Genomic DNA, 25,453 nt, shown 5'->3' with positions numbered 1-25,453 from the left:
TACACTGATCTGAAGATATATGAGAACCCAGATGAATACAATTATTTCAAGGTAGCTATGATAATATAGGACACTTGATATGTTGTTCTTTGCCTGTATTTATTGCTGTCTGCACATCCGATCGGCTGCTCTGACAATCTGGTTGCTACAGATACAGATGTGTCCACCCTTACCCTTCCATACACTATTCATAAACTATACTTCATAAAAATATGTTGCATTTGAAAAGTTGCAGTTCATTCTCTTACCAGTGTGTGGCCGCATATACAGTAGGTATACAGTACATACTGATTAAGCAGCTTTCACCACTCATTTTAGCAAATGTTGAGCCAAAACAAAGGGAAGGAGGGACACATCTGTAAGCAACTATGGTCTTTATATGAACATAAAACCGTAGTAACTATGTAACATGGCAGTCAATATTCTGCTACCAGTCTTCTTTAAGGTGCCCATAGACCTTAAACTAAAGTCTGCCGACCCGCTTCCGGGTTCAGCCGACAACATAGGATGTATAGTGGACTCTCAAGATGATGTCCATGGAGAGTAAGGTTGGGAGTGCCTTTTGATTTGGGAGGGATAAGCCACAGCCAGAATTGTTTGGCTGCAATTTACCCCTCCCAGTAGGACACACAGATGAACCTTCAAGTGTATGGGGAGAGTTATTGAAGGTATATGGCGATCTTTAGACTACTCAGGTTTTCAGAACTGTAACTTAGCCGAGGTGAGAGAATGGGTGAGGAGGCAGTGCTTATTCTAAACTAATCCTGAACTCTGGAGTTCTGTGTGATGTTCACATGGTACATTATCCCATACCCTGACTTTGATAAGTCCAGAATCATCAATCTCTTAACCCTTACATTTTGGCAAAAGAAAAAAATAAAATAAAATAACCAAAATTCTATGAAACAAAGAGCATCACATACTGAAGCAGACTGATATTACTAAATAAGATATGGCTATAGAATGGTTAAACAAATGGCTTGTCAATAGTTGTGATCCTTGTGTCCCAGGAACTGAGCTGTAGATGGGGTAGTGTATATGTTTATTAGTTTTGTAGAAGTGATTGTATTAGAACAATGTTTTTGGGATTCACATCCTTACAATTGGTGAGTATAATGTTTATGTTATTTTGCGCTATTTTTAGTATCTCTTCATGCAGTATTTATCTGATGTCACTGACCATATCTTACTATTTTACAGCCGGCGAGCTCTGCATACAACAATGACACGTACACCAGTTTAGATATAGGAGCAACTCGTGACTATGTAAATACCCACAGGCCAAATGTTTAATAAAACTGTTTGTAATAACCCTGGGGTCCATTGTTTTCCTCTTCTTATAAATAAAGGAGTAAGCCATATTACACTAATGTTTCTGCTGTGAAGAGGTTAAACCTCTTCATGCCAAAGGTTTGGCCAGGTCAAATTGAAGCAATGTTCCTCCCCGCCTTCTAAGACCCATAATGCTTTTATTTTCCCACCTACAGGCTGGCTGGGGTGTAATTTTTTGCGCCATGATCTCTTGTTTTTATTGGGATCATATTAGTGTAAAAGAAATTTTTTTATTGTTTTTTTTTTAATCAATTTTTTTTCTTATATATAATTTTTAAAAAATCATCAGTCCTGTTTTTTTTTCTCTTTTCATTTACATTGTTCACCGCGTGGAAACAATATTGTTATATTTGAGTAGATCGGACAATTCTGCACCCTATCATATATAATATGTTTATTTTTTAAAATATTTTTATTTGTTTAGGGGAAAGGTGGTAATATAAATGTTTATTGGGGCTTTATTAGTGTTTTTCAAAAAATCTGTTTTAAAAGTAATTTTTTTTTTACACAATTTATATTGCATATATAAGTTCCTTAGGAGACATATATGCAATGCTCTGATTGCATATACTGATGAACGCTATGCCATAACATAGCATTCATGAGTATTATCAGTGATCTGTGCATAAAGTCTGCCTGAGAGAAGACTTTATCTACAGAATCCAACAGGATGTGGGTAAGTGGTTTACCCCCACCTGTCAGTGCAAGCGATTGGGACCCCCGCATCAGTCAGTGACAGGTGCTTGTCCTGTCACTGACTCCCTTAAATGCTGTGATTACTATAGAGCGGGGTGTTTAAGGGGTTCATGAAAGGCAGCTACGTGATCTCGGCTGCCTGTCTTTAGCTCTAGTGCCGGAGCTGGCTGGCACACATTTAAAGCCCCTTCAGTACAGGAATGTATATCTATAGATTGTCGATGTGAAGGGGTCAATGTATGAAGGACTGCTTCAGTGTGAGCAGCCCCTCACACATCAGTGTCCCAGAAACCGTACATGGCATACAGCCGAGACTACGCAGCTGTCTGTGCTTAACCCAGGGCCGGATTAACTTTACCATAAGCCCCAAACTGTTAACCAAGCCTAGGCTCTACACTACAGGCTTAGGGCACGGATGCTCTAGGACCCGCCCCTTTGACACAGCGCCACACCACCTGAATATAAGACTTTTTTTTTTACCTGAACACCAACCACAGTAGACAGATAAACTCCTGGACCAGGCATGGATTAAGAAGAGCTAATGAACAGCACAAGATGTTTGGGGGCAGTGTTCTGGCGATATAGATTGGCTACAGATAGATCCTTATTTCTAATATTTTAGGAATCTGTTACCCAGAACTTAAGGACAGAAAGGAAGAGAAAAAGACAGAGGAGCTCTGCATGCGCAAAGAATAAACAAAGATATTTTTAACACTATTCAAAGTGTACAACGCGTTTCAAAGAACCTGCCTCCTTCTTCATCATGTGTCAGTGAACAGTCATCAGAAATAAGTAATCGCATAACAAGATTACAAATAACATGGATAGTAAGTATGGCAAAAAGGCAAAACTTGTACAGTAAAACACTTAAAAGTGCTCATTACAATAAGCAATGATCAAATTCATTCAATGATCTAAAAATTACTAAAGGTACTAAAAAATACGGCGAGACTGTGATCTAGTGATACAGACTAGAAAATATCAGCTTCCATAGAATAATACTGTGCCATTGCCCTCAATGGGAGGTAAAGAAAGCTAAGAGCTGAATATATAAGAGTAATACCAGAAACCACCACTAGAGGTTCTCCTAACAACAGAAACATCACTTACAGGGGACATATATATATTTGTGTGTGCGTAAAACAATTAAATAAAGGACTAAAATGGGAATTGTCAGCTGTAGATCAGACCTTTCTCCCGGACAGGCTTAACTAAGGTCTCTGAGGACAGGGAATATCATCTGAATCCTCTACATCAATTAGTAAAAAACATAGCCACTTTCTTGCAAAAACAGCGCCACCAGTGTCCTGAGGCTGTGTCTGGTATTACAATTCAACTCCATTCACTTCAATGGCCGTTGATTTAAAATAACAGTGATTATTTGGTAGCAAAATACTGAGCAGAAATACTGTGTGGGAACATAGCCTGGATCTAATTTTACATAGATTGTACAACACATTTTTTCCACAATATACAATGCGCTTGTCTTGGGTTGGGATATAATAATATAATGTTAGTGTCTCCAGTGCTCTAAGGTAGGGAGTACATTCCATGGTGGATAGATTATAGGGAATAGATTGATAGGCTTTATATTGTTAAGGAATTTGAATTATTTGAATTAAAGGAGAACTCCGGTCACTGTTTTTTTTTCTTTGCAGGGGCACGGGGTAAAGTAACAAAGTGCATTAACTCACCTTTCCCTGTGCCTCTTCAGCCGCTTTTATAGTTGTTTTTTTCCAGCGTTACGCCTGTCTAACGGTTGTGTGTGGCTCCATTTATTTGAATGGAAATGAGTTCCAGTACCACATACACACTGAGGAGTGGAGTGATATTGCTGTCTCAATAACAAAGCAGCCATATTTTTAAATCCTGGATAATCTCTTTAAAGGGAATGTGGCAGCTGCACACCAGATAGAGAGCTGGAGATCCCGGCAGACTGGTTCTGGGGAGATGTAAGTGACAGGAACCTCAGTCGCCATTTAGAATTGTCCATGTCATAAGCGGCTGATCAGTCACAGTGGTGGCCATGCAGCTTTGTAGTTCAATGAATTAGAGCAGGAAGGGGCGGAGAAGGAGGAGGAGCTACTGTGGCTCAGTTCCGCCTCTATGACTCTTCATCTGGTAATGAAAAGGTTTTAAAGTTTACAAGTGGTGATCAGCATCAGTAAAGGTCCTGCACTTGTCTGCTGGGATCTATAGCTATATCTATACCTGGTATATACCTAACAGATTCTTTTTAGGGGTACAGTCACTCTTACTTCCTCCCTTGTGCACGTCATGCTACTGATTTCATCAAATCGCTGTAAATATCTAAAATCTGCAACATCACATCCAGAGTATATTAAGTACATGTGAATGTACCCTGATGGCCGCTTCTCATGGGCAACTAATGTGTACTTGCCCCCAAGATAAATATTTGCCAGCTAGCCCCTGCCCCTTATCCTATAGATAGGGGTAACAAGGTGGGTGTACCCCTTTAATACATCTCCTTATTCATGGAAATACAGCAGCTTAAGTATTAGCTAAGAACCATACAAGAAATCACATGCAATAGAGGATGTTGCACGCTTCGGGAGTTAAGCAAGTCACCTCTCCCTGGAGCTGTTCACATTGTACCAAGAACCTGGTATGTAAGTAGTTACAGTATACAGCAATGATGATGATAAGAGATGAGAGAATTTCCAGAAATTAATTAATGAGAAGTCCCCGAGATGTTCTGAAGAGCCGCGTCTGACCCTGTAAGGTCTCTGTGGTTTAAGTTATATTATATGTATCCTGTGCAGGGTTCTCGGCAGTAGCAATAGAGTATGGGATTAACAAAGCAGATATAGATCAGCTGTATATTATATACCAGATCTATAAGCAGCTCATGTCCTGTAATATATGTAACTATAGATGTATCAGCTGTATATTATATACCAGATCTATAAACAGCTCATGTCCTGTGATGTATGTAACTATAGATCCATCAGTACAAATATTTTTTGCAAAATTAGATTTCCTTTTTGAAGTAGTACACTAATTATTTAGGAAAACTTAAAATATTTAACAATATTTTTTTTCTTTTTTTCTCAGCAGTTGAAAGTAATATACTTTTTACTTGTTTCACATTATAATGACCATCACCAGACCCCACCGTACAAAAAAACCCAAAAATAATAACAAAGTTCATATTGCACTCGCAGAAAAATTGCACTATTTTTAGTCCTTATTGCACTTCTCACTCATATTTTTTGCACTTTTCCCTCAATAGTGTGATGTGCATAGCGATTTATTAAAGTGCCTTATTGTTCATTAGTCAGTCCCACTTTATTGTTTAACATTTCTCTCTGTGAGCTTTAAATATCATACTTTATTGGTTACGATAAATTTTTTTCAAAGAAAAAGATTGTACTTCCCTTAGTTATTTTTCATCACTTTTATGGTGCGTTCACACCTACAGGATCTGCAGCTGATTTTCTGCAGCAGATTTCAGTTAAATAACTGAACACAGCATCAGATTTGATGCTGTGTTCAGTTATTTAACTGAAATCTGCTGCAGAAAATCAGCTGCAGATCCTGTAGGTGTGAACGCACCCTAAGGGATCCTTTCATTGGTCCAACGCGTTTCTTGGACCACTCATCTTCAGGGACCGATTGGTAGCATCACAGATTGGGACGCCGCGTTAGCTTATCCATGTGTATATGTAATTATTAGTGATGAGCAAGCATGCTCGTCTGAGCTTGGTACTTGTTCGAGTATTAAGGTACTCGATGGTACTCGTTACTCGGACAAGCTTCTCACGATACTCGAGAAAATGGCATCATCCTTTTCCTGTAAGTTTGGGCTCTATTTCTCAGCCAATCAACATGCAGGAGACTCTTTGGTACATCCTGCGATTACGTGGGACCAATACATGTTGATAGCAGCGATTGGTTGGCCAGATCAATGACTTTGCCATATAAAAATCTGGGCCGGCGGTGCTCTCCTCACATGCATGCTGGAAGAGAATATGGGCAGAGCTGCTGCTTCTCAGGGAGAGCATAAGGGAGGAAATTAGCATTTCAGTAGGGAGGGATACTATATACAGAACCCAACAGCCCTTGTAAGGGCTTAAAATCTTTATTTATTTTTTTTATTACTCCAGACTGCTGGCTGTGACTTGCAGTGCAGCTACCAAAATTTTAGCAGCACACTGCGGTGATCGGCTGCTGGCAGAAAAGGGGACATTAGGTGTTGCATACAGACCCCAAAGAAGTCCTCAGTACTATTGTATTTTTTTGTGGCTGGTGCTGCTGGTGTACATTGTATTGCTTTGATCTGTAGTAAAGCTGCATAGGACCTCACTGCTAGAGATAAGTGAACCGGGTTCGGTATTTGGTATTTGGTATACGTTTGGTATTTGATTAGCGGGGGCTGCTAAACTTGGATAAAGCTCTAAGGTTGTCTGGAAAACATGGATACAGCCAATGACTATATCCATGTTTTCCACATAGCCTTAGGGCTTTATCCAAGTTCAGCAGCCACCGCTAATCAAATGCCAAAAGTTCGGGTTCGGATTGACTCGAGCATGCTCGAGGTTCACTCATCTCTACTCACTGCTCATTGTCCTGTGTAACAGGTGCCATACACCATATACCACCACTTACACACAGACTATACAACAACCTCTAAAAACTAGTGGGACCAGTATCTTTTCTCATCTGCAGCCAGTCAGCAGGGTTGCTTTATTTCTTAGTGCACCCATATCCAAGCTCACTGCTCCTTGTCCTGTGTAAGAGGGTGGCATACACTATATAGCAGCTCTTACCCACAGACTCTATACAACAACCTCCAAAAACTAGTGTGACCAGTATCTTTTGTCATCTGCAGCCAGTCTACAGGGTTGCTTTATTTTTTAGTACAGCCATATTCAAGCTCACTGCTAATTGTCCTGTGTAAGAGGTGGCATACACCATATACCACCACTTACACACAGACTCTATACGACTACCTCCAAAAGTAGTCTGAGTTATATATTTTCTTGGCTTGCTGTGATCTGTAGTGCAGTTATCTCAGTCTTGACTGTGCAGTGTCCATAAAATGGTGAACCCCAGGGGTAAGGGTTGAGGACGAGGGTGTGGGGTTCCAAGTGATGCAGAGGGCAGAGGCTGTGGTTTTGGGCAGGGTTACACAGCACTCGTTGAGGAGGAAGCAGTGGCACACCGTAGACATTCATTCCCTAGCTTATTCTCGCAACTTACGGGGTCTCAGGGTACACCGCTATTGAAACTGCAACAGTGTGAACAGGTGATGACGTGGATAGCAGATAATGTGTCCAGTAACTTATCCACCACCCAGGGTACCCATGCTCAATCCTTAGCTGAGCGTTGAGCGTGTATGGCCTGAAGAGGAGCAATTGGTGGAGGTGGAAATTGAGATTCAGCCTATTGAGGAGAGTGAATTCTTGCGCGTTGGGATCCTGGTGCACATTGCTGACTTCATGTTAGGCTGTCTTTCCCGTGACCCTCGGGTTTAAAAAAAATTCTTACCACTATGCTGTGTCAGGCCTAATTTTTTGGGAGGTTTAACGCCTGCGTCATCTACCTTGTTTACTGAGTTCTCACCGCCATGCTGTGTCAGGCCTAATTTTTGGGAGGTTGAATGCCTGCCTTATCTACCTTATTCACTGAGTTCTCACCGCCATGCTGTATCAGGCATAATTTTTGGGAGGTTCCACTTCAGGTCAAGTGCTATTTTTCAGGGCTGTCAGGTCATCTATTGTATCTCCAAGAGACACTCCACAGCTAAAAGGAACAGACAGTAAAAATGGTGGATCCTAATTTAGGATCCTTGTGTTGTCCATTTCGAACCATACAATTGGTGGATGTCAACTTGCGGGTGTCCTCTGCCGTCCTTTTTATTTGTAGCGGTTTCAAAGGCTGTAGTCAGCTGCTCGTTAAAGGCCACTGGCCTTTTTTTCTTTTAATCTTCAATTTTCAAATCAAATCGACTTCAATTCGACTAATAGTCGAATTCAAAGTCGACTATTTTGCAGGGCTGTCTGGTCATCTATTGTATCTCCAAGAAACACGCCACAGCTAAAAGGAACAGACAGAGAAAATGATGGAAAAAGTCCACCGCTACTACCGCACTTGCCCTCTCTTAGATACTCTTTAAAGGATTAAAAGTGTATTCAATCAAATTCCGGGGCCTCTTAAGGAGGACCTGTCACCCCCCGTGCCGGGGTGACAGGCTCCCGACCCCTTCTTAGACCCCCCTATACTTACGTGATCCTGCTGGGTCCCGCTTCCTGAACCGTCCGGTTCCCGGATATATCAGCTCCCGAAGCCCGGCGCGCACACTGAGAGATGAGTCCGATGCCCATAGAGAATGACGGAGCATCGGACTCCCCATTCATTCTCTATGGGCGTCTGACTCTGCTGTCAGCGCGCGCGCTGGGCTTCAGCAGCTGATATCTCCAGGACCCGGCCAGCTCAGGAAGCGGGACCCGGCGGGATCACTGTAGTATAGGGGGGTCTAACAGTGGGTCAGGGGCCTGTCACCCCGGCACGGGGGGTGACAGGTGTCCTTTAAGAAGACTGTATTTTTATTTCTTCGTCCCTACCTCCAATGATTTTGCACAACTGCATTAGGGTGGGAGGCTAAATCTAGCCATAATCCGGCAATTTTTATTGGATGATTGTATTGTCCATTTCATACCAGGTTATAGTCAAACTCAAAATTTAAACTAATTTGAATTCAAACTAAAGTGGGGAGTGACATGATACTGGGAAAATTACCCCAAGTGCTAAAGTGCCCCAGCCTTGCTCAGTCTAGTAATAATAATAATAAAAAAAAAGAAGTTATTAAGGGGGGGGAGGAGGGGCGCAGTCAGCTTGTCAGGCACTGACAGGGGAACACTCTCCAAGGCCTTTGACCGTCAAAGTGACCTTCAGGCCTTTGACCTTGGTCACATGTGCCTTGCCCATCTTGGTCTGGGTCAGCACTATTGTCTTGAGGTAGACCACCAGGCTGTTGCCAGCCTGATGCCTCAGAGACATCCATGCATGCTGCCCCTGCTGTTTCCTGTCCATTTCCGTGGTGTCCCATTGTGTCAGGCTAAATTTTGGGGTGGTTCATATGCTACCTGTTTTATTGGTTCCCTGTGTTCTCTCTGCCATGTTGTTGCCTAGAATTTGGCGTAATGGTGCGATTAGGCAGCCTCAGAGGCATCCATGCATGCTACCCCTGCTGTTTCCTGTCCATTTCCGTGGTGTCCCATTGTGTCAGGCTAAATTTTGGGGTGGTTCATATGCTACCTGTTTTATTGGTTCCCTGTGTTCTCTCTGCCATGTTGTTGCCTAGAATTTGGCGTAATGGTGCGATTAGGCAGCCTCAGAGGCATCCATGCATGCTACCCCTGCTGTTTCCTGTCCATTTCCGTGGTGTTTCCATCATTTTCTGAGGTTGACAGGTTTTCACACAACCTTCCCTGTGCCGAGCTTCGGTCCCCTGCAAAAATGCTCAAGTTTCCCATTGGGTTCGTTACTTGAAACGAGCACCAGAGTATCGGGAAATATTCATCTCGAATAACAAGCACCCGAGCATTTTAGTACTTGCTCATCACTAAAATATATATATATTTTTTTATTTTATTTTATTTTATTTTGCTACTTTACTGTTATATTAATAATTTTTTATTTGCACTGGTCATAAAATGTTTTTGCTACTATTTCTAAGGGGTAGTGTCAGGACAGTGTTAGTACAAACACAACAAGACAGTGGGCCCTAGGTCTGTACCCACCCACTGTCCCTGCCTACTTGCTTCGTGGACAACCACATAGACGTTCCCTGCGCTGATTACGTGCACACAGAACAAGACGGACGAGCAAACATAAAAGAATGGTCAACAAGCCGGGTAAAAATCCAAACAGGCAGCGCAGTACAAAATAAGCAGGCAAAGGGATCGTCAAATAGTCAGGCAGAAGGTCAGATAACAAGTCGAGTCAAACAGAAGTAATTGGGAAGGGGGTTCGCAGGAATAGACGGGAAAGCTGGGACCAGGAGTTAACCTAAATAACCAGCGCTGGGACTCTGCCTTAGCTCTGTTTTATGCTGAGCAAGAGCCCGGTTCGGATCCTCATTGGACCGGTGTTCTGGTCACCCGGCTCCAGAGAGGCAGAGGAAACTGTCAGTCAAAGAACACCGCTCAGCTGCAACAATCAAGGCCAGTAGTGAGCAGTGTAACCTTTGCACTGCCAGGAGGCTGAAAGAAATGCGGGTGTGTCAAACAAAAGGCAAAGACAGGTCCAGTTCACACCAGGCTCAGTGCAAATTCCTGACAGGTAGTCAAGGAAAATTAAAATAAACTTCTAAAACCAGTTATACTCACCTATCCTGATCCCCTGAAACCGCAGTGTTTTCCCTCCTGGTTCCCCACTGGCCTCTCCTGATTCCTTTCACATGACATCCCCAAAAGAACTGCGGTTACAATGGCAGTTTCTGTGACGCCTTCAGAGAAACTGGAAGATAGAGGAGACCAAAAGGGGACCAGGAGTGACGGAACAATGGCTGGATAGGTGAGTATAACTTGTATATCATGTTTACAATATATCATTTTTTTCTGAACAATCCCTTTAAGTATCTGATGTTTACCTACTCTGGGTCTGATTGGTCACCAGCTTGCATCAAATAAAGACGTTTTATACAATACTGATGTGAGATCAGAATTAATAGAAACGAAAAATATGAAAACGTCTCCACCATGGGGCAGAATATATTTACTACATCAGTTTGGGGTAAATGCATACAGATAGAACATATAAAAGATAGCAACACATTATTGTCTCTATTCCCCATTACAGCCGTCTATGACTGGTTTCCTGATTTCCAATACAAAATGGAGGCAGTGAAGCAGGTTTATCTTCTCCTCATCTGTCAAGGTAAATAGTCTCACAATTCTAGAATAATCGGATAGAATGAGATTCTGTGACTCCGTCCTCATGTTGTGTCATTGTCTCCAGGCTTCTATCTGGGCTCTGTATGTCAGCGATGGACGTTTCCTTCTGAATTCTTCGCCCTGCTCGGCTCCTGTGTGGAGATTCCTTGTACATATGATGCCGGGACCTCAGGAGCATCCAGCACTGTATGGTACCTATACAGCTATATTTATACTGATCCAGAGATCCTAAACACCAAGGACCAATCCTCAGTACTGGAGGAATACAGAAACCGAACCTCACTGGTACCAGGAGAGAAGAGCTGTACCCTGCGGATAGATCCTGTGAGAGAGGAAGATGGTGGCAGAGAGTATTATCCCGGTATCGCAGAGGATAGAAATATAAATGCAGATAATAAAACCGTCCATCTTAATACTACAGGTAAGTACTGTATTTATTGCTTTATAGGACGCACCTGATCATAAGATGAAATAAGATTTTACAGGGGGGGGGGGGAGTGGGAAAAAACAGTTTGAAGCCGCACTACACAGTGAAGGAAGTCTGTCTACGTTCATTGTGTAGTGGTTGCAGTAGGTAACTGCAGCTCAGCTCCCATTCAAGTGAATGGGAGCTGAGCTGTAGGTACAGCATTGTAGGGTTATTGGCAAAATGTATCAGGTTGTTCTTGGAGAAGTGGTGCCAGGGAGTTAACCCTTAATAAGATATAAAAGGCAACAGCTCATTGGGGGGTTAACTCCAAGGCCCCACTGCTCCCAGAACACTACTTCTGCTGGGTAACTTGCTAGAGAGTGGGAGTGGGAGGGGAGCTTCCAGGGCCCATGTCCCCCACGGGCTGGAAAGGAAGTACTGGCAGCAGCTGGCGACGGCCAGTGCTAGAGGGCGACGGGCAGCTGGAAACTGGAGCTGGGGTAAACTGGTGGCAATGTCCCCCTCGGTGGGGAGAGCCAACAGCAGCATGCCCGCTTTATAAGATGAATTGTGTATGGGGGGGGGTTGCATCTTACAAAGAGGATAATATGATATATAAAACTTAACACCTGGAAATCTTTTCACTTGTGCCTCATCACATGTCCATTAGTAACAATACTATAGGATGTCGTGCATGTGACTTATTAACTCTGTACTAAAAAGCTATTTAAGCCTTAGGGCCTCATTTGTTTTTATATCTTTTTTTTCATTATCAAGTTTTAACAGCCACAACTTTTTTTTCTATTTCCTTCGACATGACCATATGAGGGCTTGTTTTTTGTAGGGCAAGTTAAACTTTTTAATGTAATCATTTTAAATAAAAATATTTTTACTAGAAAAAGTGTCACCAGTTTGGAATGTAAACCTCTAAAACCTTGATTGGGCATTGTGGCAATTTATTGGTTATTAACTTTGTCTTGCTAATAAAGTTGTATCATACATCCATCCTAGGATTGAGAGTTGGATGATGGATCCGGACTTTATAATTAAATATTATTGATGCTAATAAAGTGTTGTATTGGATGATTATTAAGAAAATTTATTTCTAATTCTGTCCATAATGTTGTCATGCCAAAGTGTTTTCATTTGGTCCAAAATGGTTGCTCTGTGAGGCTGCATTCACACTACGTATATTTTTGTAAAACTACGGCCGTTGTCGCAGATTGCAATAACAGCCAGGATTAATACGAAAATATACGTGCCGTTGCCGTCTATGGAATCCCGGCTGGAATTGTACACATAGTATACACTCTGTCCGGGATCCCTAGCGGCGCTGTGAGAAACTGACATGTCAGTTTTCTGCGGCCGCTATACATTGAACAGCGGCCGCAGAAAACCCTGTCAGTGCACACTATGGAGCGAGCGGCTCCGGCCTCCATAGTGTGCAGTGGGGAGTTCTAAGGCGGGTGTGCACGGATCAGAACTAAGGGGCCCTAAAGATCATCCAGCCAGTACTGCAGTACCGTCCAGGATGATCTTTTCTAAGGCCGGACATTCCATGGCCCGGCAAGGTCACAAAATGGCCGGTCTCATACAGCGCCTGAACATAGCCTTAGGCTGGGTTCACACTACGTATATTTCAGTCAGTATTGTGGTCCTCATATTGCAATCAAAACCAGGAGTGGATTAAAAACACAGAAAGGATCTTTTCACACAATAGTGAAATTGAGTGGATGGCGGCCATGTAACAGTAAATAACGGCCATTATTTCAATACAACAGCCGTTGTTTTAAAATAACAGCAAATATTTGCCATTAAATGGCGACCATCCACTCAATTTCACCATTGTGTGAACAGATCATTTCTGTGTTTTTAATCCACTCCTGGTTTTGGTTGCAATATGAGGACCACAATACTGACTGAAATATACGTAGTGTGAACCCAGCCCCCTACTGTAAGAGCGATGGACATTTTTCCCTCCCATATGATATTCTAGAAACAATAAATCTGCCCTGGTCCTAGGTTTCGTCTTACCCCATATAAAACGCATCATGATGGATTGTAGTTTTTTTTTATAAACTGTGTTGGGACTACTATTGCCACACACACACATATATTTATAATTTTTGGTAGAATAAGCATTTTTGCTGCTGCTATACTACCTAACCACAAGGTGCCATATGTCTTTTACTCATTTATTCTGTCTCTTATACTTTCCAAAAGTTTAGGGTATTGTTCTTCCAAAAGCTTAAAGTGTCACTGTCGTTAAATTTTTTTTTTTTTGCAGAAATCAATAGTCCAGGCGATTTTTAGAAACTTTGTACTTGGGTTTATTTGCCAAATATGCCATTATCTGCATGTAAAAATCCAGGTCTCCCCTCCTCTCCTTTCTGTCATCCACGGCTCAGAATCAGGAAATCTTGACTGTTTTTTCATCAGTCGGATCTGTCTGTTCTATGAAGAGGGGAGGGGGAGGGGGAAGGAGCGAGATTAGCAGCTGAGAGCCCAGAACAAAGATTGCTTAGGGGGGGGAGCTATTCACAGTGCTATTCAGAGGTCAGAGAGGTCAGTGGTGACTGTCAGAGGAGAGCCCGTGATGTGAATGTAAATTAACTCTTTGTTGTCCTGTTTTGCTGCCTCTACTTTCTCTCTCCATAGGAAAACCATAAAGATAGAGGGAGAGCTTCAAACTGCTTTTTCATAATAAAAATTAATTTTTTGGCTAATAAACCCAATTACAAAGTTTCTTAAAATCGCCTGTACTATTGATTTCTGCAATAAAAATTTTAACAACAGTGACACTTTAACCCTTTGAGGACCAGGCCCAAAATGACCCAGTGGACCGCGCAAATTTTGATCTTAGTGCTTTCGTTTTTCCCTCCTCCCCTTCTAAGAGCTCTAGCACTCTCAGTTTTCTATCTACAAGCCATGTAAGTGCTTGTTTTTTACAGGAATAGTTGTACTGTGTAATGGCGTCATTCATTTTACCATGACATGTATGATGGAATCCCAAATATATTATTTATGAAGATATAAATAGGTGAAATCGTAAGAAAGAATGCAATATGGTAACGTTTGGGGGGTTCCTGTGTCTACGTAATGCACTATATGGTAACAGCGACATGATACAATTATTCTATAGGTCAGCCGGAACACAACCATATGCAGGTTACACAGATTCTCTAATGTTATATATATATTTTTTTATGAAATCCTTTTTTTTGGCAATTAAATATTAATAAAATGGGCCTATTGTGACGCTTATAACGGTTTTATTTTTTCACCTATGGGGCTGTATGGGTTGTCATTTTTTCCGCCATGATCTCTAGTTTATATTAATATCATATTTGTGAAGATCGGACATTTTGATCACTTTTTATTGATTTTTTTTAATATATAATGTAACATAAAATCGGTAATCTGCGCACTTTTTCCCCTCTTTTCGTGTACGCCGTTTACCGGTCGCAATGACGCTTGTTATATTTTAATAGATCGGACAATTACGCACGCTACGGTATATTATATGTTTATTTATTTATTCATTTTTATATGTTTTATTTATATAATGGGAAAGGGGGGTGATTTAGACTTTTATTGGGGGAGGGGCTTTGGGGTAGTGTAATAGTGTTTTGAACTTTTTTTTTTTTACACTTTTGAAGTCCCTTTGGGGGACTTCTACATACAGTACTTTGATTTATACACTGATGAATGCTATGCCATAGGCATAGCATTGATCAGTGTTATCGGCGCTCTGCTCATTGAGCCTGCCTGTGCAGGCTCAGTGTAGCAGAGCGCCGATCGGACCGCATGGAGGCAGGTAAGAGACCTCCAGCAGTCCGTTTCAACGATCGGGACCCCCGCAGTCACACTGCGGGGGTCCCGATCGGTAAGTGACAGGGGACTCCCCCTGTCACTTACACTTAAACGCTGCGGTCGCGCTGCGGTCGCGCCGCGATCGCGGCGTTTAAGGGGTTAATGACACGCGGCAGCGCGATCGCTGTAGCGTGTCATTACCGGTGAGGTCCCGGCTGCTGATTGCAGCCGGCCCCCACCTGCTATGAAGCGCGCTTCATAGCGGGAATAACACCCATGACGTAAGGTTACGTCATGGGTCGTCTGGGGACAGACTTCCATGACGTAACCCTACGTCCAGGGTCGTCTAGGGGTTAAGAAACTATTCCTAAGTAGGGGAGTGCTGTTTTGACCCACTTGATGGGGAATTTAGACATTTTTAATATTTGAACATTTTAAATCTGTAGATAAAATATACATTCATCTTTATGGACCTGAACATGTGACTGAAGGAGAAGCCACTAGTATTCATTGTGTTGTTGCTCACACATGCGGCTCCAGTCCTCCGTCTCTACAATGGAACAAATCAGGGGAAGTGAAAATTCATTCAGTGCTGGTTTTTGGACACATCCACCTACAGGAATCAAGACTTACCTATATTCCTTCCTATGTGGATGATGGGACTTCTCTTCACTGTACGGCTACATTTCCTAATGGACAAAGAACTGTGGAATCCATAACTCTGAACATCAGCTGTACGTATTATACCGGGTACATACATGCCATAAAATATCTTCAAATCAGAAGCCATCCCAAAATGATACAGCAAATTGTGTAATCAGGTCTTCCGCACTGAACTATGCTCTCACGCTCTACGTCTGTATACTGTCAGTCTGGTGCATGTTGGTGCGACCAGAGGACATTATACTGAGGGTCAGTCTCCCTTTATAAAGGATGTGATCCTCAATTATTATCCATAACATCTTGATTGGTTTTTGGTGATTCCACCCAAGACAATAGACCTAGAGGCAAGTGACTGGCTCCGCCATCAGCCTCTACTGGGGTTGTCTGGGGTTGTCTCAACCACTGCAGTCTTGTTCTAGTAGGGTGTAAGAACCAGTATCCACCAATGGATCTTCCAGTACTCTATGGCTAGGCCAGCTCTGATTCTGTATTAAAAGGAAACTATCAGCAGGTTAGACAAATCTAACCTGCTAACAGCTCCCTAGTAGTCTTCAGCGATGATCCAATGCTACTAGTTGTGCCCAGTAAGCCGTTAGGGGCACTGGGGGGCGTAGTTATCATCTCTTTAAGCACCAATCCACCCCTTTATTGATAATGGGGCTAGCCGGCTGGAGAATGTCGCCCCACCCGTGCATGGCAAGCCGACCTCCCATATGTCCCCCCAGTGCTCAGAGGGGGGGTTGCCACGCCTCAAATGCTCCTAACTGCTTACGAGGCACAACTAAGAGCACGGGAACAGCATTGAGGATGAAAGTAAGAGACATACCTTCATCCTCGGCTCCCTGTGCGCAGTAGGGAGCTGTCAGCAGGTTAGATTTGTCTAACATGCTAATACTTTCCCTTAAAAGCATTTTTCTTATCTGAAGATGTTATCACCTATCCATAGTATAGGGTATAGTATTGGGATCCAACCACTGGAACCCCCAGCAATCCCTAGAATGGCAAACATTTAAAATAGTAGTACCCCTTTAAATGATTATACACTCAATGACCCCCATTGTTATGATTTGACGGAATTTGTCTCAAAGTTTAGTTTAATGCATTATTTTATATTAATGCAAAGAGGGAAGTTAGACTCCCAGTGTTACCTGTCACATGAGATAACATGCCTAGCACTGTCCAATATTTTGCAGGGGGATGTGGAGAGGACAATAAGCATATATGGGGCATAGGGTAAGAAGCAAATTAAGTAGTCGGGCCTGCGAGTCCCTTTAGTGCATGGGCCCTGTAGCAGTGACTTGGTCTGCCTCTATGATAGCTACGCCACTACATGGAAGATGAAAAAAGCTTCAATCTGTCGTTTTGCCAGCATATAGTGTAATGTTTTCTTTGGAGGAGTTGCCGCAAGCAACAGTCCTGCAATGCAAATAGATTCGACACTAGCTGGAAAGCACAATGTCAGCCATGTTTCCCTGTTGATCACAGCTCATCATTTAGGGTGTTCTGCTTCATTACATTAATAAGTTGTCTGAAATTGGAAACAGCACCACTCTTGTCTGTGGATTGTGTTCAGTATTACACCTTGACTTAAATATTGCTATACCATTCCACCATATCTTGTTTTTTTCCTCTTTCATTTGCATTTAATTCTGTGTCAAAGGGAAAAACTATCACTGCTACAAGTTACATTATTACTCTGATCTCCTTAGTAATGGTATTATTACATATGATTTCCTCCCTTCTGTAGATGCAGCCATTGGAGTTCACATCACTGTGAGGTATGAGGAGGAATCCATTGACTTGATCTGTGACTACCTCAGTAGTCGGCCTAATGTCACTCACTACACCTGGCTTAGGGATGGATCCATACTGTTCAGTAACGCAGGGAAGATTCTGTATCTATACACCAGTGCGGAGAACTATGGGGAATATACATGTATAGCTCACAACCCAGCTGGGAATTCCTCCTCGACCACCTTCCAATATACAGGTAAATATACTGAAATATCGCTCAATATCTGCGCAGATCACGTCTTAGTTTGACATTCTCTGATGGTTGAGGATAGTGATAACATTTATGGTGACATCGCTGGTGTTCTAAGATAGTGAGCCGAGAAGAAAGTGCAGCGACCGTGTGACCCACCACCTGCTTACTAATTCTGACACATTAGTAGTGATGAGCGAACATCCTTATGTGCGCCAAACATTCACAAACAGATAATGAACGTACAGTAGAAGCATATGTTTTGGTCTACGCACATGCACAGATTATCAGTTGCAAAGTGTAAAATACGTAAAAGCGGAGCATTTACAAGGTGCGTAGCATTACCGTATCTTTTATTCGCCACTGCGTATATACTGGCAATCACTGGCACACAGCAGAGCCAGACAGAAAGATTCATGAAAAATATATATGTAAATTAGCTCTAAAAAGGACTGTTGGGTTCTTAAGTTTTTTTCACTGAGGACGCCTGGTCACTACAGGGTTAAGAAATGAATCCTTATAGTGCTAAAATGCTGGATTCTGTCCCCCACCCTACACTGACAATTTCACAACATTCAAAGCCCTACTCCGTCAGCTCTCCCTCCCTACACTGACAATTTCACAATATTCAAAGCCCTACTTTATCAGCTCTCCCTCCCTACACTGACAATTTCACAACATTCAAAGCCCTAATCGATCAGCTCCCCCTCCATACACTGACAATTTCACAACATTCAAAGCCCTACTCCGTCAGCTCTCCCTCCCTACACTGACAATTTCACAACATTCAAAGCCCTACTCCATCAGCTCTCCCTCCCTACACTGACAATTTCACAACATTCAAAGCCCTAATCGATCAGCTCCCCCTCCATACACTGACAATTTCACAACATTCAAAGCCCTACTCCGTCAGCTCTCCCTCCCTACATTGGCAATTTCACAATGTTCAAAGCCCTACTTCATCAGCTCTCCCTCCCTACACTGACTGACTACCCCTGTGAATATTACTTCCGAACTAAATTGAGATGCTGTCCCTGCTCATTTCACTCTCCCTACTGAACGGCAGACGTATCAGGAAAGACTGTGGAAAAATTCACCTCAGAGTCGTGTTTTTATCGCAAGTATGTAACGTACATAACAACGCTAATTGTACAGGATATCACAGTAATGGCAGTAGTAAACATGGCTACTACATTACCTGATGTGCCCTTCCTTCCCCACACCTTCATTGGCTCTTTCAAATTGGTGGGAGAACTTATGCAGTTGCGTACATCGCAAGATAAATGTTTGCAGGCTCGAAAATGATGGTTATAACCATTCCAATCACGACAAGTTGTCGTGATCGGTGAACACAGACAATTATCTTCATGTTCGTACGAACATACTAACATTTGGGAACATGTTCGCTCATCACTAGACTTTAGCCTCATAGACTATAATGTGAACTAGCAAGTGTCCGGGTAGTGGATGGCTGCGGCGCTCTCTCTCTCCCGGGCTATCTCTCCTGATATAGAAGGTCTCAGCAGACTGATGACATGTGGGACTAAGTTACTAATATCGTACAGTCAGAAAAATGCTGGGTTTTTGTCCATTTTTCCTCCAGGTTTAGCTTTCCACCTTATTTACTAAAGGCGCAAGACACAAAAATTCCTAAAATCCGTCCAACCCAAAAACCCAAAAAGTGGGTGTGTCATGGTCACGTCCTTTAAAACCTGCCATAACAGTCAAAAAATTATGTGTTAGTCAGGTTTATGCAAAATTTGTGTCACACACCTTTAAGAAAAATGCTGAAACATAATATTCTTTGACGGGAGCACGTTAGTAAATCAGCCCCATTCTCTAATGTCAGCACCCCTAGAAGTCTATGGCAGTGAGGGGGTACATGTTACTTTTCTTGATGGTCAAGGGCAGGACAGAGATCAGGGTCAATACCTCAGGTTGTGTTCAAGTGAACATTTTATTATCTTATAGCTAGGGTGGAATTTATACTTATATTAAAATTATATGTTAATTGTAAAAAGTTGGCCATTTTTGTGCAAGCCTCTGTTTTCCTTTTTGGTATATATATATATATTGCTACATTAAAAAAAAGCAAAAAAAAAAAAAAAAACACCAATAAAATAAATCAAGTACATGAATAGGGGGAGATTTATCAATCTGGTGTAAAGTGAACCTGGCTCTGTTGCCCCTAGCAACCAATCATATTCCACCTTTCATTTTCCAAAGAGTCTGTGAGGAATGAAAGGAGGAATCTGATTGGTTGCTAGGGGCAACTGAGCCAGTCTCACTTTACACCATCCTTGTTAAATCACCCCCTATGTCTTTGTATTATGCACAACATTTCTAGATAGACATTATGTCGTCTTATTTTATGGTTGTATCTTGCTTTTGTTATGTGTGGAAACCTAGCCTGAATCTAATTCATATATATATATACTGTATATATATATATATATATATATATATATATATATACATATATATATATATAATTAGAGATGAGCGAATACATTTAGATCGTGTAGGTTTTCGATCGAATATTGCGGTATTTGAAAGATTCGAACACAATCGAGTACTGAGTCGAATATGGGGGAAACATTCGAAATCCCTCCCATCGCAGTTGGCGCTTTTTTTAACCCAATCACCATGCAGAGAGGCCGTGAGGGACCCTGGGAGTACGCACGCAGCGCAAAAACGGCATCTACCCTCATTGGATGGCTGAACCACATGACCTCGAATCTTAAATACTTGTCTCCCGCCTCTCGACCGCAGATGCGCTTTCAACCTAGTCAGGGAAAGATCTTGCAGCAGGGAGAGACAGGTTTTAGTAGCGTTTTAGTTAGGCAGGATCACTACAGAACCCAAAAGTCCTTTTCAGGGCTAAGATCCAGCGAAAAAGTAATCTCTGCATCCAACATAGATGATATAATAGCAGCAGCAGCTGTATTCATTCCAGTACCCTGTGTGTACAAGTGACTTATAGTGTCCCTGGTTAACACCACTAAGGGCACTTGATATATACTGTTCCAGTAGCCCAGTAAAAGGCACGTGACACATATTGATCTAGTAGCCCAGAAAAAGGCACGTCATACATACTGTTCCAGTAACGTTCATACAGCATTACCTGTGATACGCACAAATAACATGACGCTCTGCGGATGCACATTGGAATCATGTATGTAACACTGCGCAAGAAATACAAACGAAATGTGTGAAAATTGCCATAAATATTCGTAAAGTGTTCGCAAATATTTTTCCTTCGCAACTGCGGAGAGTGGCATTATACTGCGATTTTGGGGTGTTGGGTGCACCCAGGCATGCTCCCCCTGATGTCCCAGTGTCATTCCGGAGGTTATGGCATCATTTAGGGAGGTTTCATGGGGGACTTGGTGACCTCCAAGTGGTGGAATTTGGATTTCCAAGTGCCGCAAATTTTTTTTCCCCATAGACTATAATGGGATCGAATATATCGAATGGGATCGTTAGAATAGTCGAATAACAGTGCCTATTCGATTCCAGTTCTCGAAAGTCGAACATTTCACTACTCGCTCATCTATATATATATATATATATATATATATATATATATATATATATATATATATTTATCCAGCTCGGGTAATTATGTAATATTAGTTTTTTTTTTATATGTTCTTTTTTATGAATAAAGTTTAAGGTTTAGAACTTGTTTCCATCCTTACAATTGATTTGTTTCCTAATATATATATTATCCATAAAAGTGTATATATATATATATATATATATATATATATATATATATATATATATATATTACATTTTGTTACAGATGAAGACTTCAGTATTACATTATACTACATTATCCTTCCGATAGCAATTGGAGCGATCTGCCTACTGCTGCTTGCACTGCTTGTGTATATGTACTGGAGGTAATGTACAATTAAGGGTGTTTCTGCCCTTATGTGTGATCTGATACTTAGAGGGGTGAGGGTTAAAAGAAGGGGGGGGGACCCTAACTTTCATCCCTTGCTCCCCCTGCTCTCCACCGTCTCTGCAGCATGCCGCTTCCGGGTCAGTCAGCCAATCAGTGACTAAGGGAGGTGATCCTGAATTGTTATTTTATAGGCATTAATGAGTGTATTCTCCAAAACAGACAGGTCCGGAGTAATAGTAAATTTATTTAAAAAATCCAAAGCACTTACCAAACCAACCTCAGCCATAAAACAACAAAAGAGTGATATGTACAAGCCGAGTCCAATAATAACAAAAGGCAACAGCACTCAAAAGTTCTAATTGCAGATGAAATATTCTTTGGTCTTTATAAAGCTTGCCCCTTTAACCCCTTAATGACCGTAGGCGTTCATTTACGCCCCCACTTTCTGTGCCTTAACACAGGAGGGCGTAAATGCACGCCCTGGCGCGGTCCTGGACTTGCGAGCTGAGCCCGCCCCATAGCAGGTGAGGACCGGCTTTTGTCTGCAGCCAGGCCCTCACCCTCAATGGCGGGCCGCCGCATTTAAGTATAAGTGACTGGAGCATCTCCGGTCACTTAGCGATCTGGACCCCCGCAGCATGTCTGCAGGGGGTCCTGATTGCATTTCCTCACTGCCTGATGTCTGCTACTTATCTCTGTGAAGTCTGATCTTCTGGTAGAGTCTGCCACAGTTCACAGGCAGGCTCTATCAGAAGATCACAGATAACACTGATCCCTGCTATTCTATTGCATATGTATGTGATAGTTCCCTAAGGGGACTATAAAAGTGTAAAAAAATAAATAAATGTTTTACAAAATGCCCCACAGCCCCTCCTCCAATAAAAGAAAAAATCACCCCCCCCATCCCATTTCATACATAAAACACATAAAAAGTAATAAAGTTAATTAACATAATATACCGTAGAGTGCGTAATCGTCCGATCTATTAAAATAAAACATTATTGTTCCCGCACAGTGAACGGCGTGAACAAAAAGCGGTAAAAAAACGCAGAGATTGCTCTTTTTTAATGGCATTTTATGTATAAAAAAAATTAATAAAAAGCGATCAATATGTTTGATCTAGAAAAAAATGACTAAGTTACTAATTAAAATTATGACGCAAAAAAATGACACCCCATACGACTCCGTAGGGGAAAAAATAAAATGCTATAGGAGTTACAATAGGGCCATTTTAAATATACCTATCTGCAATTTTTTTTTTACTGCTAATAAAATAGTAAAATGTTAGAAAACCTAGTAAACATGCATATCGCTGTGTTCAGACCGACCTATAGAATAAAGGGAAAATGGCAGTTTTACCATTATGTAAACATGGAAGCCCCCCCCCCCCCCCCAAAAAAAAAATAAAAATAAATAAATAAAAAGTAAATTACAAGTCTGTATAACTTTCTGACAGCAGTTTATTTGAAATAAAAGTACCCCTTTAAAAAAAAAAAAAAAAAAACTATTGTCATGTACTCTTTTGGGGCATTTTGAGTTAGAGGGTGTCTTTAATTTGTAGCTTCCACTAGCAAGATCAAAAACTAGCTGCAATGAGTATAACCTGCTATAGAGCACCCACCATGTACATTACTTACCTAGAAAGTCCAATTGTTTTACGGGTGCACAGTGTAATGCTTTGCCTGCAGGTTGAAAGTGGTTACTGATATCTGTGATGCCCCAAGTTACTTTGCTTAATTCATAATTATATATATTTCCTGTTTCCATAGAAAAAAACAGAAGAAGATGAACAGCACTGTGGTATGTATAGCCTGATGTGCCCCTTTTCCATTAATTCTATAAGGACTAAGGCTATGTTCACACTACGTAAAAGTACAGCCGTTGTTGCCATCGGGAAGTTCTGATGTGCGCGCGCGCTGATGCGCCCGCATCAGAACCCTGCGGCCAAAAGATCATCCGGCCGATACTGCAGTACCGGCCGGGATGATCCGTGCAGAGACGGAACGGCCGGTCTCTTCACATAGTGTGAACATAGCCTTACTACTTACTGTAAGTCGTCATCCCCCCTGCCCCTCCATTTCAAACTTCCACTTTCTTCCAGCAGATTGACGACACGTACACTGACCTGAGGCTATCGGATATTACAGAGATATACCATCAACTGGAGGTAACTAGAAGGATTCCATAATGCTTTGCAACGTCGCTCTCTACCTGTATGTATCACTGTCCATTCATCTCATCGGCTGAGTTCTCTCTAACAATCTGGTTGTTGAGGATGAGTAACCAAAGTTCCAGTAAAAAGTGATCTTTTTCCATCTGTGGATTATGCTACCTGGGTGGGGCTTGGCGGCCACAGCACCACGTAGCCCCGCCCACATTGTCACCGTAGCCCCGCCTCCTCAGTGGGCATTGGTGTGGACCGATCTAGTAGGGTTGGGGCCTAGACCTTTAGGCCAGCCCTTCCAATGGCCGCTGAGTAGGTGGGGCATATGTGGTGAACAGTGGCAATGTGGGCGGGGCTAAGTGGCGCTGCAGCCGCGAAGCACCATGACGTATGATATAAAATGAGGTATAAAAAAGGCAAAGTTTAACTTTTACACCTGTGTAGAGACGTCATAATGCAAAAAGTGGGTGACAGTGTCACTTTAAAGTGTACCTGTCATTAGAAAAACTTTTGATATGTGACAGAGATATGCCAAAAGTTTTGATTGGTTGGGGTCTGAGTGTTCAGACTGTAACTGATCAGGAGAATGAGCCAGGAGAAGTCCACGCCCAGGGAATTCTCTCCAGGGTCTGTGTCACATGATGACCATAGACGTCTCATAGAGGCGCCATCCTCTCCCCGCGCATTCTACTGATTGGACACAGTCTGAATATTTAAGATAGAACGAGGTGTATTTACAGCATGCTGTTTGTGTCCACCAATGCCACAGGCAGAGGGGCTGACAGGGAATGAATACACCATACTTATTATACCGTATATCATTTTCTTGTTTTATTTTACAGCCTGTGACCCCTGCAGCCACCTCAGCTGTCAGATCAGATACAGGGACAAATCCTGACTATGAAAATGTCCGAAGACCAAATATTTAATAAACCCATCTGTGATAACCATGGGGTCCATTGTTTTATTTTTGTGGCGTGAAAAAAATATTAACTTGTCACTGTTACCAGTCAATTTAAAAATAAAGGCTGAGCCATATTGCAGTAGTAACTCTCTAGTCTAGAAGATGTCAGCTGGATCCTACTATAGGCCAAGTGATGGGGGATCATGAGACCAAACCCAAAATTCAGGTAGTAATGTAGTCATGTGACCATCATAGTAACACAACAGATCAGTGACCCTACTGTGTATACGGCAATACAAATATCATCTGCTGGTCATAATAATGTGACTTGACCGTAATTTTTTGCACATACCACTAGATGGCTCCACCACTCTTTCGAAATGGTCTTCTGAATTGCTTGAAGCCTCTAAGGGTGGTATTACACGGAACGATTATTGTTCGAAAAATCGTTAAATCGTTCGGATTTGAACGATAATAATTTCCTGTAATAGCAGGCAACGATTAAACGACCAAAGAGAAATCGTTGATCGTTTAATAGGATCCGGACCTATTTTTATCGTTTGATCGTTCGCACATCGTTCGGTGGAATAAGAATTCACAGCTGAAACGTACGCAATAGCGACGACTAAACGACCGCAAGAACGATCATAAATA

The 25,453-nt window shown here is 42.0% G+C and overlaps 1 protein-coding gene across 2 annotated transcripts; it reads left to right on the top strand.

Moving 5' to 3' along the window:
* The first annotated feature begins 10,859 nt into the window (after positions 1 to 10,859).
* On the top strand, positions 10,860 to 24,864 carry LOC138769195 (B-cell receptor CD22-like). Of its 2 annotated transcripts, none has more exons than XM_069947491.1 (8): positions 10,860 to 10,932; positions 11,014 to 11,370; positions 15,618 to 15,905; positions 17,582 to 17,824; positions 21,627 to 21,726; positions 23,501 to 23,531; positions 23,836 to 23,898; positions 24,738 to 24,864. In XM_069947491.1, the coding sequence occupies exons 1-8, from the start codon at positions 10,890 to 10,892 to the stop codon at positions 24,822 to 24,824; spliced, it is 1,212 nt and encodes a 403-aa protein (XP_069803592.1). In that variant the 5' UTR covers positions 10,860 to 10,889; the 3' UTR covers positions 24,825 to 24,864. The 2 variants fall into 2 exon arrangements, with proteins under 2 accessions (XP_069803592.1, XP_069803591.1); XM_069947490.1 differs by having other exon boundaries at positions 23,833 to 23,898.
* Positions 24,865 to 25,453: the final 589 nt, after the last annotated feature.

Source organism: Dendropsophus ebraccatus, chromosome 12 (assembly GCF_027789765.1).
Source record: "Dendropsophus ebraccatus isolate aDenEbr1 chromosome 12, aDenEbr1.pat, whole genome shotgun sequence".
Taxonomy (NCBI): Eukaryota; Metazoa; Chordata; class Amphibia; order Anura; family Hylidae; genus Dendropsophus; species Dendropsophus ebraccatus.
This window is presented reverse-complemented; position numbering and strand designations above follow the sequence as displayed.